We start from the raw sequence: 15,139 nt of genomic DNA, 5'->3' as shown, positions 1-15,139 counted from the left end.
ATATATCTGAGATTTTTAAAAGCGAGAATTGATCTTGGGATCTTCCTCATAAAAACCAATTCCTTGCCACAACGCTTGTGGATATATCAAGATCTTTAGACTACGTGAAATTGAAGAGAGAGAGAGAGAGAGAGAGAGAATTAAAACATGATAGAGAGAATTTAAAAAAAATAAAAACATACCCCCTCCTCCTTTCTATGTCACAAACTTTAAAAATGTGAATATCTAATTAAAAATTAAGTGGTCCAAAAAATTTGGTAATGTAAAATTTGAAAAATATATATATCTCTCTCTCTCAATTGGCTATATGAGTTAGCTTAATTTATTTCCTTCATCAGTAATATTAAGAACTCATTAATGCTTATTTTATAAAAATGAAGTGACCAAATTAAGCCAAGTGTGACAAAAATAGTGATATTAAGAACTCGTTAATGCTTATTTTATAAAAATGAAGTGACCAAATTAAGCCAAGTGTGACAAAAATGCACACCACCTTGTGTGGGAAGGGAGCTGTTGTGGGCGTTACATACATAAATGGGAGAGGAGGGTCGGAGCTGAGGGGCAGCTACTTGTGCATGTGTGGGTGTGATGGAGGCGCAGGTAGAGGAGGGCATCATTCACCACCGTGCCTATGCACGTGTGGGGCTTCTGGGTAACCCCAGCGACGCCTACTTCGGCAAAACCATCTCCTTTGCCATCGCCAATTTTTGGGCCCAAGTCACTCTGGCCCCTTCCCAGTCCCTCATCATCCACCCCCACCCCTACCATGACCCTCTCCAGTTCCACTCCCTGCAGCATCTGGTGAGCACAGAGCATGTGATTTTTACTTCTTGTTTTTGAAATTTAGCAATTTTCTTATGTATTAAAAAGAGAATTCTAGATCCATTTGAGCTGTGTAGGTGCCAGTTTGTGTACATTGTATCGTAATGCATGTGTAGGCAGATAGCAGCTAATGCATGCATCAGCCTTTGTGCTTACACTTATGATATATGCGGATAAAAATCACAAATTTTCATACAGGTATGTAAACATCCAAGTCATATATGGGGCCACATAAACGTATATATAAGTATGCTTGCGCATCCTTGTAGACATATCTGGGTATGTCATATATGTATAGAGATTTATGCCTACATCCTTGTAGACATATCTTGGTATGTGTATAGAGATTTATGGTTATAGGTACACATGCATGTTCATGCATATCTATATACATAATGTATGTATGTAGCAAAGGTTGCTATGTCTGACTTTTATATGTTGCCTGATTTTGCACTTGTTCTCATGTTTAAGTAAAGATCTCTTTTGTTGGAAATGGATCTGTAGGTTAAGAGAGTGCAGGACGAAGGCTACTACGGGGGCATTCGACTCCTCATGGCTACATGCAAGAAGTTTTACCAATACTGCTCCTCTCACAACATCAAATTGCATTCCAGAAATTTCAGTCTATCTTATGACACCAACATTCCACGGCAGGTAAGAGTGACTAATGCCCTCTTCTTTGAAAAAGATTATTCTTGGTAGAGCTGAGCCCTTTGTGTAACAAGGTAAACTTTTGGCCAGGTCTTGCTTTGCATGAAACACTTGTGTTATAATGCTTCGCATGAAACACTTGTGTTATAAGAATTGCAATGCGTGCATTTGTAAGTTGTTTGGAGATCAAAGCAAGTATATCGTATTGTTGAATGGGTATGAAGGCATCACCTTTGGCAATGTCAACAATGTACGAGAATTCAAACTTTGTCTTTAGGATAAATCAATTGTAAGACTCTAAAGAACAAGGTTTTATGATGTGATGGGTATGAATTCATTAGATATCAAGGGGTGCAATTATGCACGAGTGAAGGGTATGTGATTCACATGAAAGGTTGCAACCAACTTGATCATTTGTAATTGTGTATTCATTCACAAGAATAATGCAATAAGCGTGCTTCTTTGTTCATCTTGTGTTGTCTCCTGTGCGTGCTAATGTGAGAGAGAGATGGAGAGAGCCAACCCAAATCCAGGCCCAACGAATTGGTATTAGAGCATGGCGCTCTCCTCTTATGATCCTGGGTAATCATTTTGTGTATGTGCAGTGTAGGGGAAGGTAGCAAATGAAAGTTTTGCAATCACCAGACGTCACCGTCCTCTTTGGCCGCCAGCGCAACCAACCAGTCGCAGGTGGCAGTCTGATCCAAGGCCCATCATTGCCATCCCACTCTGTAGAAGAAGCGCACGTGCAGCAGCATCTCTTCAGTGCTGAATGGGCAGTGTTAAAGCGCGTGCTTCTTGTTGAATTCGTCGCCAGCATCAATGTCTTCGAAGCAGCCCTGCAAGGGAGGGTCACTGCAGGCAAATCCTAGAGCAAATTTGAAGGGGAGCCCTAGTGCAAATGCTGGTGCAGAAAGAAAAGAAGCTGTCACCAAGAATTCATTATACCGACCTGCAAAGAAAAGGAAAAGGTTTAATAAAAATCACCTTAATTTTCTCTAAGGTTCAATAACCTTAATCTTATTCAAATCACAAGTGGCTTTTCACATGTATGAAAAGAAAAGTGATTAAATCCATTTGAATGTTGGGCTCTTCCATCCTCATGGAGAAGACGAACAGGGCAAATTTTGGTGCATGGAAGCCATTCTTGACGAGCGGGATTTACTCAAAGTGGTAGAATCCGCGAGGCAAAAAGAAGATCCCGACAAAGATGAAGCTGATTGGGTAAGCCAAGGATAAAAAAGCTCGCACTCACTCTCTGAAGTACAGAGGGAAAAAGGTTGTTTTTCATAAAAAACATCTCTACTAGTGAAGTTTTTGTGAGTAGACAGGTTGTATAACCTGTAACCCTTGCTCTCACTACTGGATCCCACAAAAATACATTTGACAGCTTTGCTATTGAGCTTGGTCCTCATCTCTGTAGGCACAAGTGCATATGCCATGCAACCAAAGACGCACTGTCACTGTTTCGGGATTTACAAGCATCTATCAGTATTTTATGATATTTATTGGATTTATTGATCATGTGCCTTTACGTATATGTGTGTCCCCTCCTCTTGTGTGCAGAAGCATCATCATCGTGATTATTGGAGAACAACTTCATCACCACCATCCCCATGGCGTTCTCCTACATCTGATTGTACGACCAAACCCTAACCCTGACTGTACGGACATGTATGGATATGTACAGAATACTGTACAGACTGTTGAGGCATCATGTACGGATTGGGCAAAAATCCTAAAACTGCTTTTTGGAAGATCAATCACCCTAAAATTAGTAAAGCAATTTGTTATATTAGTTTTATTATTAAAAACATCCTTCTCATGGCCTCCTCATTGCCATGGCCATGTGAAGAGTGGAGGTTACCCTGTTGTACCTGCTGTACTTGATATAGCCTTGTGTCACATGCGGAAGAACTGCGTTTATTAAGAACTATGCAAAACACAAAGATGAATAGAGAGGACCTTTGTGAAAAAGTATGTGATTGTAGTGTTGGGAGGATTTCGTAGCTATGACTTCCAAGCATCATCGCCTGGAAGGAGAGGACAACGCGGTTCACAGCCATCGCCTACAGTCCAACGCCAACGCCAACGCCAACGCCAACGCCAACGCCAACGCCAACGCCAACGCCAACGCCATCGCCAACGCCATCGCCATCGCCATCGCCAACCAAGAAGGGTTGTTTTTCGAAACCTGCTCAAGAAGAAGAATCTCTTGCGTGGAGATTGACTTTCCAAAATTGCACATTCTTAGATTTCGTAGCTACGACTTCTAAGCATCATCGCTTGGAAGGAGAGGACAACATGGTTCATAGCCATCGCCTACAGTCCATCGCCATTGCCATTGCAAACCAGGAAGGGTTGTTTTTCGAAACCTGCACAAGAAGAAGAATCGCTTGCGTGGAGATTAAAACGGGATTGAGTGGGCCGCCCGCTGTTGATTGGCTCTATGGCTTCTGCCCGCAGCCAATCTTTTGTCACCCCCACAGGCTGGGAGAGTCATTAATTTTTTGCAAGACGAGCTCACCTCTCTTCAACATGACATTGACATTGAGGTCCAGACCACCCTTGTTGCGAGGGTTTATGGCTCCCACCCCTCTCGTTCGTAGGCCCGTGAATGGCTTCTAGTAGCTCTTCCTTCAAAGCTGATTGTGCACTTCCAGGATACTTGTTTGTTTGGTCTAGGCTTCTTCCAGGTGGACTTTCATTCTCTAGAAGCAACTTCTCAGGTTTTGGTTGAGAGCCCCTTCCCTCTTGGCCCTAGGAAGATTTTCTTCTTTCAGTACCATGTGGGCTTTGATCTAGTGGCAGAGGATTAGCGCCTTACCCTGGTCTTATGCGGTCCCCTGCTCTTCGTCGGTCTTATTGAAAGCTTTTAGCTTCCATAGGGCATCCTTTGGCTAGGTTCTAGAGGTACCGGCCCTTCCTAGCTCTCCCGCCTCAGCTTCCGCAGTTGTTACCACCACTTCTGATGGTGTACCCAGGGTCCTTGTGCTTGTTCCTAATCCATCGATTATTGATGACCATATTTTGCTTCAGAGACTTGACGGCTCTCATTTCCGCCAGAGGATGGAGATTGCATGTAGACCTAACCAGTGTCGGATTTGTTGTCGACAGGGCCACATTGCTAGAGATTGTCCCAGATCAAGGGGCCATGCTAGAAGGGGGCATGGTTCTACCCATCATATGTCTTCTGCAGTTATCCAGACTCCAGTTGTCCCTATGCCATAGCAGATCACATAAGCGTTGGGTTGTGGTTAGAGATGGCAGGCGCCCTCGGATCCCCATACCTTCCCTTTCACCCGCACCCATACTGGAGTACCTCAACCCTTATGCAACTCTTGCCTCACAGGATGTTGATCCTTCTTTGGAGGATGAGGCTTTGCAGGCACATGATTTGGATCCCTCATAGGAGGATGTTGCATTACAGCTACATGATGATTGCACCCTTGAGAATGATGTTGCGTAGGTACATTGTCATGGTACCTCTTCAGTTTTGAGGACTAGCCCTGGCTTTTCTCTCCGGAGTGGGAACGAGAGGTAACGTTTACATTGTCAGATTTTTGCTCCCTTACCTATGCAAGATGTACTTTCGTCTCTAAAGGGGGTCCTTTGTTGACCACGAGATCTGGTCATTTCTACTCTGAGTTCTTATGAGGATTGTCTCATGGAACATCCAAGGTCTCGAGGGCTTTTTTTCGCGTCGTCAGAAACAAACTGTCAAAACTCAGCTTCATTGTGTAGTTACAGGTGGACCTATGGATGCATTGCTCTTGCAAGAGCATAAACTGGATGCTAGTCAGTGTGGGAGATCAGTCAAGCTTCTCTCGGGACACACCTTTTGGTCATCAGCTATTGGTACCAAAGGTGGTGTCTGCATCTCTGTTTCAGCTTTGATCTTGCCTTGCATCATTGGACATGGTGTCATTTTGCCTGTGAGAGCGCAATGGATCCTTCTTATGCAGGGTACTACACGCATTGGTATTCTCAACCTCTACGCTAGTTTATTGTACTTTTTAGTCTCATTTAGTTGTTCTCTTTGATGAGACACCAACTTCAGATGTACTCTCAGTTTTGGTCTCATCCTAACCATAGAGGTGAGAGGATTGTCTTTTGGAAATCTCTCACTACGTTGATGCCTCTTGCCGACCAGTGGATTATTGGTGGGGATTTTAACATGGTTGAGATGCCAATGGATAAAAGAGGTGGACATGACGGCTTGGTGCATCCTCTTGAAAGAGCGTCTTGGGAGAGGTTTATACTCTCCCATCATGGCAGAGATTGTTGGCATGAGGATGACATTTCAAGGAGACAATCCACTCTTCTTTATTCATGGTCTAACAGGAGAAGGGATGTAGGATGTATTTACGCATGGTTAGACAGATTTTATGTGGATGATTGGGAGCTGCGCTGCTGAAGTGACGACGTGCTGAAGGGAAAGCTGTGAAATGGCGAATAGTGTGAGCTGCGCTGCTGAAGTGACGTGAACTTGCGTTGCTGCTGCCCCCGCCTGCCCTCTATTGCCTCCACCTGTTTCTTTGCTGCTCCCGCCTGCCCTTCTGCTGCCTTTGCACCCCCCTTCGCGTGCCCAACTTCTGCCCTTCACTAGCCTTTCAGTCCCCGCTTGCCCTTCAACTACCCCCGCTAGCCCCTCTGCTGCCCACCGCCTGCCTTCGCCTGCCCCTTTTGCTGCCCCCACCAGCCCCCCTTTTGCTGCCCTGCCTGCCCTTCAGCTGCCCCGGTCTGCCCCGGTCTGCCCCTCTGCTGCCCCCGTCAGCCCCTCTGCTGCCCCCGCCAGCCCCCCTTTTGCTGCCCCGCCTCCCCCTTTGCTACCTGCCCCCTGCCTTATGCTGCCCCCGCCTGCCCCTTTGCCCTTGCTTCCCCAGCTGCTCCTCGCCTTTGCCCCCCTTCCTCTGCTCCCGTTTTCCCAGCAGCTATTTTATCTGGATTCAAGTCGGCCGCCCACTTTTCTTGATTGGTCTTATGGCTTTTTCTGCCGCAGCCAATCTCTCATCACCCCCACTGGCCGGGAGAATCATCAATTTTTCACAAGACGAGCTCACCTCTCTTCAGCACGACATTGACCTTGAGGTCCAGACTACCCTTGTTGCGAGAGTTTACAGTTCCCACCCTTCTCGTTCACAGGCCCGTGAATGGCTTCTAGCAGCTCTCCCTTCGGAGCTGATTGTGCACTTTTAGGATACTCGTTTACTTGGTTGAGGCTTCTTCCAGGTGGACTTTCATTCCTCCACCACTGGATCAAAGCCCACCTGGTACTGAAAGAAGAAAATCTTCCTAGGACCAAGAGGAAAGGGGCTGCTAGTCAGCGCCTTACCCCGGTCTCACTACGGTTCCCTGCTCTTCCTCGGTTCTATTGGAAGCTTTTAGCTTCCATAGGAGCATCCTTTGGCCAGGTTCTAGAGGTACCAATCCTCCCGAGCTCTCCCGCCTCAGCTTCCGCGGCCGTTACCGCCACTCTTGATGGTGTACCCCGGGTCCTTGTGCTTGTTCCTAATCCATCGATTATTGATGATCATTTTATGCTTCAGAGACCTGACGGATCTCATTTCTGCCAGAGGATGGAGATTGCAGGCAAACCTGACCAGTGTCGGATTTGTCGTCGACAGGTTCACATTGCTAGAGATTGTTCCAATCGAGGGGCCATGCTAGGAGGCAGCGTGGTCTTGCCCATCAGAGGCCTTCTGCAGATGCCGAGACTCCAGCTGCTCCTTTGCCACAGCAGACCACACAGCGTTGGGTTGTGGTTAGGGATGGCAGGCACCCTCGGACCCCTTCACCCACACTCCATGTGGAGCACCCTAACCCCTATGCAGCTCTTGCCTCACAGGATGTTGATCCTTTTTTGGAGGATGAGGCCTTGTGATCTGGATCCCTCACAGGAGGATGCTGCATTACAGTTACATGATGATTGCACCCTTGAGGATGAAGTTGCACATTCGCATTGTCATGGTACCTCTCCAGTTTTGAGGACTAGCCCTGGCTTTTCCCCGGAGTGGGAGAGTAAGGTAAGGTTTACATCGTCAGATTTTTCCTCCCTTACCTATGCGAGACGTACTTCCGCCTCTAAAGGGGGTCCTTCGTGGACCACGAGATCTGGTCGTTCCTACTCTGAGTCTTTATGAGGATTGTCTCTTGGAACATTCAAGGTCTTGGGGGTTTTTTTCCGCGTCGACGGAAACAAATTGTAAAAACCCAGCTTCATTGTGTAGTCACAGGTGGACCTATGGATATATTGCTCTTGCAAGAGCATAAACTGGATGCTAGTCAGTGTGGGAGATCAGGCAAGCTTCTCTCGGGACACACCTTTTGGTCACCGGCTGTTGGTACCAAGGGTGGTGTTTGTATCTCTGTTTCAGCTTTGATCTTGCCTTGCATCATTGGACATGGTGTCATTTTGCCTACGAGAGCGCAGTGGATCCTTCTTATGCAGGGTACTACACGCATTGGTATTCTCAACCTCTATGCTCCTAACCATAGAGGTGAGAGGATTGCCTTTTGGAAATCTCTGACATTTTGAGGAGTCCATCCACTCTTCTTTAGTCATGGTCTAACAGGAGAAGAGATGCAGGATGTATCTATGCACGGTTAGACAGATTTTATGTGGATGATTGGGTGCTTGACAGAGGTGGACATACTTTGATTGCTATAGGCACCTCCAAATCGGATCATTGCCCAGTGGTTTTATGTATTAGAGATCCGAATTGCCATGGATCAGCACCCCATGTACGCATCCCTGCTCATTTGTTTTCAGATGCAGAACTATCGCGTCGTATGCTTGATATTTGGAGATCTCATGACTTCAAGTGACTTTTATCACACATGTGCCCTCTCTAAGAGGCAAGAGGCCTTGGACTTAGAAAGGGCTATTAGACGTAGATTGGCTGCCTTGCAGAAAGAGCACGAGAAACACCCTCATGCTCAATGGGTTGCAGATTCTTTATGTACTATTAGAGCAGGACTTCATTACTCTCTTGAGCAGCGTGCGGAGTATCGTTTCCATGCCCAGGAATCCTTTTGGACACAGATGGGTGGCAGATGTGTCATGTGCACAGTGGGTATCTACCGTGTGCTATACGCATGCAAGACTAGTTTCGAGGCTTGGGGAAGCTTGGAACTAGGCAGGCTGATTGACGAGCTGAGTTAGGGATATACTAACGGGCGGGCACCCAAGTATGGACGAGCGGGCGGCCAAGTGTGGACGCCCGATGACCGGCCAAGAGCCTATAAAAGGGTGGCCAAGGTTAGTTATTGGATATAGAGAGTCTCGCGAGTTTGTGAGAGCTCTATGGTCTTGGAGCCTGGATCTAGTGCAGACGTGCACCTGCTTTATGCAGCCAAGGCCGGCAGCAATCTCGAGGCCCGCGAGGGCAGCTTCGCGGCGGTATGGGACGTCGTGAGGAGGAGATTGGTCGGTACGTCAACCTAGTTAGCTCAGCTCGTGGCTCGGTGGGGACAGCCAAGATTGTGGGCTTGCCCACGGCTGTCATGGTTGGGAGGTGAGTCAGGCCTGCACCCCCTTGCTTGTTTGTTTGTTCGTTTGTTTGCAGGATTCGAGTTTCGAACCAAGATCGATCAGGAGGGAAGATCCGTGGGGATTTGACAGTGGTATCAGAGCATACCTCGTGAACGAGCAAGTCGGTAGGTAGAGAAGAAGAGGTCGAAGAACGGTATGTGTTAAACAACTTGCTGTTTTTTCTGTGCATACTGCAGTTTTCAGATTTCGTATGTGTTTTTCCTTCATCAAAAAACCCCATGTTGATGGGAGATGGTTGTGTAGTAGGGTTGCATGCTTTTGCAAAGAAGAGGTGAATTGTTGTGCAGTCGTTTAACCTGCAGGGAGAGAAACAGAAAAACGAAAAAGCAAGTTTGCTTTTCGTTGATTGAACGAGAGAGAGAGAGAGAGGAGAACATCGACTGCTGTGGTATGCGCAGGGTACCGCTGGCTGAGACTTGTGCGCTGGCAGGTTCTGTACGCAGGCAGGCTGTTTGTACGCAGGCAGCTTGTATACGCAGGCAGCCAGCCATGTAACCAGGCGGCCAGGCCTACCCCCAGGCGGCCAGCAGCTTACGCAGCGCCTAGGCCAGGCGGGCTGGTGCCCAGGCCAGGCCTACGTAGTCGCTTAGGCCAGGCGGGCAGGCAACAATGGCCAAGACCACCTGTGCGCACAGGCGGCGCCGGCTGGAAAGCAAACTCCTGCAGCGCAGGTTGACGTCAGCGGCAGCAGCACGTATGACACGCAGGCACCAGCACGTGACGTCAGCAGTCCATGTTGGCAACCGGCAGCTAATCCAGGCGCCAGGAGGGAAGCGAAAAAAAAAAAAAACACACGTCAGGAAAGCAACGTTTTTATGCTTTCGTTTTTTGTTTTGTTTTTTTTTAGGGGAGGTTAAAATTTTAAATTTTAAAAGAACCCCCCCTCTCTAAGGTTTCCAAAGGTGTCTTTTTTTTTAAAAAAAAATTATAGAAAAGCGAATATATATATTCATATATATATATATTAATAAATATATATATATATATATATATTTATTCACCCAAAAAAAAAAACACAAAAGCTAAAGCAAAAGCTAAGCATAGCTTTTCGAGATTTTTTGGCTTTTGGGAAACCTTTATTAACCCCCTCTAGTGGGCTTCTTGCCACACACCTCTCGAGTTCTCAAGTTCTCAAGTTTTCAAGCTCTCAAGCTCTCAAGTTCGCTCGCACTTTTGTTGTGCAAAGACCAAATTTTCTCTCCATGTATCCTCTTCACGATGTCGACCCAAGAATCAGAGTTGGAGCCCCTCGTGGAACGCGAAGGCTTGCCGGCTACGGAAGGCACTGATGCCGATCTTTTTGACGAGTTTGTGTCAAAATCAGATTTCCAAGAGTTCAAAGTAACTCTTGAAGCTTCTTCGGCGGAACGTCAGGCACAAATCGCAGCCCAGATGCAGGCTTTGCAGAACTCCATCGCTCTCTTGACCACTACTCTCTCTACTTTTTCGGGAATGGATACCTTGGCTTCTGCTTTAGGCCCCAATATTACTCCGGAACCGTTCGGGGGCGAGCAAAAGCAGAGAACCAAGGAGATCGTGGACACTTGGCTACATAAGTGGCAAGTTCACTTTCAGTTTCATCCATATGATGATGGAAAGAAGATACAGTTAGCAGCAGGTTTCCTGTCCGGCAAAGCTTTGCTTTGGTGGAAGGAACTGAACCCAAAGCCAACGACTTGGGCACAATTCGAAGACAGTTTCAAGAAAGAATTCCTCAAAAAAGAGGATGATTATGATGATGTTGCCCGGTTTTCAGCTTTGACCATGACCTCGCAGCACCTCACTTATGAGGTCTACCTCCAGAAATTTCGTGACTTGCAGATGAAAGCTACAAAGATGGATCCCACTACTCTGTTGGGGTTTTTCGTAGCTGGTTTACCAGACTCGTACCGATTACAGGTTAAAAATAACAAATGTAAAACATTGGACGAGGCCATTCATTCAGCTCGTATCTATGATGATACGATGGTCTCTTCCAAGTCAAAACCCGTTACCGAGCAGGGGAACAAGCATAAAAGAAAGTTCTCCGCACCTATGGCTAATACGACTGAAGGCAAGTCTTCGGACCAACCTTCGAAGAATTCCAGTTCGACACCAGCGAAGAAGAAACGACTCCTTAGGGCTTTGAAGCTCAAGAAGGAAGGACGTTGTTTTATCTGCGAAGAAAAAGGACACATGCGTAATGAGTGCCCAAAGCAAAAGGGTACCAAGTCAAACGCAGGACCCAAGCCAAAGGCAGCTAACCAGTTGTCTTTGACAGGTACGTCAATTACTGTACTTTCTCGCCCTAGTACTTGTTCTGATTGTCTGTTCAATTCTAAGGTATTTGGCATACATGATCTTCTCCGAGTTTATGGAGAAGTGAATGGCCATAAAATTCACATTCTTTTAGACCCTGGCAGTTCGCATAACTTTGTTAACTACAAACTTGTGCAGAAATTGAGTCTTGACACGACACTCAGCGACCATACCTATGAGGTACGTCTACCTGCGGGCAGACAAGTTTGGGATCGCAAGGTGGAGATGCTTCCAATCCAGATTCAGGACTACAAAGATACTCTGGAATGCTATGTCATGCATCTGGAAAATGTAGACTTGTTATTAGGGATTGAGTGGTTTAAGACTCTTGATGTCCAGATAGATTGGTCTAGTCATATTTTTTCTTTTCAGCATAGGGACACCAAGTATAGTATTTTAGGTGATTGTATCCATCCCTCTCAGGGACCTCTTGTAAATACAATTGATTTTGGAAATATAATGAATTCTTCTTTGTACACCGCTTTCCATTGTGTATTGATTCCACTTTCTTCTTTTCTCATCCCTTCCATGGATGTGAATGAATTAAGTGTGTTTGAAAGCAAAGAATTACAGAAGATACTTGATTCGTTTCAAGATGTATTTCCTAAGGAACTGCCATCAGGTTTACCACCTGAACGGGCAGTAGATCATCGTATTGACTTGATCCCTGGTGCTCATCCTGTGAGTATTCCACCTTATAGGATGAGCCAAGCTGAGGAAGATGAGTTGGCTAAACAACTCGAAGATTATCTGAGGATGGGCCAGATCCGTCCAAGTAAATCACCTTGGGGTGCACCTGTGTTGCTTAGGAGAAAGAAGGACAATACTTGGAGAATGTGTATAGATTACAAAAGATTGAACAAGTTGACTATTAAGAACCGTTATCCTCTCCCTAGATCAGATGACCTAATTGACCGGTTAGCAGGAGCGAAATATTTCACGAAGATAGATTTGCGTACTGGCTATCACCAGATACGTATTCATGAAAGGCATGTCGAAAGAACCGCCTTTCGGACTAGGTATGGCCATTACGAGTTTCTCGTATTACCTTTTGGGTTAACCAATGCTCCAGCCACTTTCCAGCAAATGATGAACGATCTTTTTCGTGAACATTTGGGAAAATTTGTGGTGGTGTTCCTGGATGATATTTTGATTTATAGTCGTACTCTTGAGGATCATGTCAGACACCTCACGATTGTCTTATCTATTTTAAGACAGAATCGACTGTATGCTAAATTCAGTAAATGTGAGTTCTTTATGACCGACATCATTTACTTGGGACACAAGATCACTAGAGATGGATTGAGCATTGACTATGACCGAGTTCAGAAGGTTTTGGACTGGCCCATACCACGAACAGTGAAACAACTTCGTTCTTTTCTCGGTTTTGTTGTTTTTCTTAGGAAATCTGTACGGGAGTACTCTCAGCTCACACTACCGATGACCGACTTATTGAAAGGTCGTGGACGTAAGTCCAATCAGCCTATCACTTGGAATAACGATTTGGATATGGCCTTCAGACTTTTGAAAGATAAAGTCAAGGAAGCACCTATCTTAGCATTGCCTGATCCTAGTCGGCCTTATGTTCTTGAAACTGATGCCAGTGACTATGCTATTGGGGCTGCTTTATTTCAAGATGGTAGACCGGTTGCTTTTGAAAGTAAAAAGCTAGACGACACTCAATCTCGTTGGCCAACCCTTGAGAAGGAGCTTTATGCTGTGATTCATGCTCTCAAGGTTTGGAGACATTATTTATATGGCTCCAAGTTTGTGGTATTGACTCATCATCAGTCAATCAAGTATGTGTGTGATGCGGATGATTTGAGAGGCAAGAAAGCTCGTTGGGCAGAGTTAATGCAAGATTTTGATTTTGAGATCCGTTATCGGAAAGGGTCCATGAATAATATTGCAGATGCGCTTAGTCGGATTAGAGAGGTGAATACTTTGTCGTTCACCGAGATTTCTACTGACTTATTTCAGTCATTGAGAGGGCTTTGCAGGACTGATAGTTATTTTGGTCCATTTTGGCAGAAGATCCAGGACGGGAGCTCATTGATTGACCAAGACTCGGTGACTGCGCAGTCTACTATTCAGGCTGGAGGAGGTCAGTGGATGATTCGGAATGGTTTACTATTCCGTAATGACAAAATTTGTGTACCACAGATCCCGGACATTAGGTCCAAGATTCTGAGGGAGTGTCACGACGCCCCTTCTGCTGGACACCCTGGGGTACACAGGACACTATCATTAGTGAAACACACTTTTTATTGGCCGAAGATGAAAGGGTATGTAGAAGATTATGTTCTCAAGTGTCAGATTTGTCAGGCAAATAAAGCTGAACGCTTTAGACAGGCTGGGTTGTTGCATCCTTTGCAAATCCCAGGTAATGAGTGGGAAAGTATTTCCATGGATTTTATTACCGGATTGCCAAGAACACATCAAGGCCACGATTCTATTTGGGTTGTGGTAGATCGCTTGACAAAGATGGCTAGATTTTTACCGACCCGGAAGACTATTACAGCTACGCAATTAGCTCGGCAGTTTATCGAGCAATTGTTTAGACTGTACGGGTTACCGCAGGACATAGTCAGTGATAGGGACTCTAAGTTTACGAGTGACTTTTGGAAACTTGTTTTCGAGAAGTTGGAAACAACTTTGAATTTGAGTTCCTCAGATCATCCTCAATCCGATGGCCAGACTGAAAGAGTGAATCAGATTTTGGAGGATATGCTTCGAGCATATGTATCCAAAAGACAAAGTTCATGGGAGGATTATCTTCCTATGTTAGAATTTGCATACAACAGTACTAAGCATACGAGTACAAGGTTTAGTCCTTTCATGCTTATGTACGGTTTTCAACCAAGATCACCTGTTACAGTAGGATTCTCAGGACTTCAGCATGATGCAGCACGTAATTTTTTGCAAGATATGTAGGAAATGTTACAAGTTGCAAAGGAATCTATTAGAAGTGCTCAAGACCGAGACAGGTTTTATTCTAATAGACATCGTTCACCTAGAGAGTTCTCTGAAGGAACGATGGTGTATTTGCGAGTTCCGAAAGATTCCGAGACTTTACGGACAGGTAGATCTCCGAAATTATCCCCTAGATACTGTGGACCATTTTGTGTTACACGACGGATTGGTTCAGTTGCATACGAATTGGATTTGCCTTCTCATGTGAAAGTTCATCCTGTATTTCATGTCAGTAGACTTAAGGAAGTACTGGGTGGAGCAGATCAGTTAGTTACTCCTCAAGAAATTATAGATGTCCAGGACATGACATTTGTTCCGCACGAACCTGAAAAGATTCTTGGCTTTCGTGAACGAAGATTGCGTCATACGCTTATCACGGAATACAAGATCAAGTGGAAGGATCGTGTTGAGGAGGACGCTACATGGGAGACACTGACTTCTCTTCAGAGAGATTACCCTGGCTTTTTAGTGAGCTCAGGAGTGAGCTCTTAGAGGAAGGGGAGTATGTCATGTGCACAGTGGGTATCTACCGTGTGCTATACGCATGCAAGACTAGTTTCGAGGCTTGGGGAAGCTTGGAACTAGGCAGGCTGATTGACGAGCTGAGTTAGGGATATACTAACGGGCGGGCACCCAAGTATGGACGGGCGGGCGGCCAAGTGTGGACGCCCGATGACCGGCCAAGAGCCTATAAAAGGGTGGCCAAGGTTAGTTATTGGATATAGAGAGTCTCGCGAGTTTGTGAGAGCTCTATGGTCTTGGAGCCTGGATCTAGTGCAGACGTGCACCTGCTTTATGCAGCCAAGGCCGGCAGCAATCTCGAGGCCCGCGAGGGCAGCT

The 15,139-nt window shown here is 45.8% G+C and overlaps 1 protein-coding gene across 2 annotated transcripts in view; it reads left to right on the top strand.

Moving 5' to 3' along the window:
- The first annotated feature begins 527 nt into the window (after nt 1–527).
- The window catches only part of LOC147614449 (glucuronokinase 1-like), a 48,957-nt gene continuing 34,345 nt past the window's right edge, over nt 528–15,139 (top strand). The window contains exons 1-2 of one of the 2 annotated variants that reach the window (XM_086780458.1): nt 528–801; nt 1,327–1,476. In XM_086780458.1, coding sequence (XP_086636584.1) covers nt 589–801; nt 1,327–1,476 — 363 coding nt within the window. In that variant the 5' untranslated portion in view covers nt 528–588. Of the gene's footprint in view, nt 802–1,326; nt 1,477–2,100; nt 2,445–2,584; nt 2,698–15,139 lie in introns of those variants that run through there. The other variant, XM_086780459.1, reaches the window with a different exon arrangement.

Source organism: Cibotium barometz, chromosome 42 (genome assembly GCF_041138505.1).
Source record: "Cibotium barometz isolate CiBa-2024 chromosome 42, ASM4113850v1, whole genome shotgun sequence".
Taxonomy (NCBI): domain Eukaryota; kingdom Viridiplantae; phylum Streptophyta; class Polypodiopsida; order Cyatheales; family Cibotiaceae; genus Cibotium; species Cibotium barometz.
This window is presented reverse-complemented; position numbering and strand designations above follow the sequence as displayed.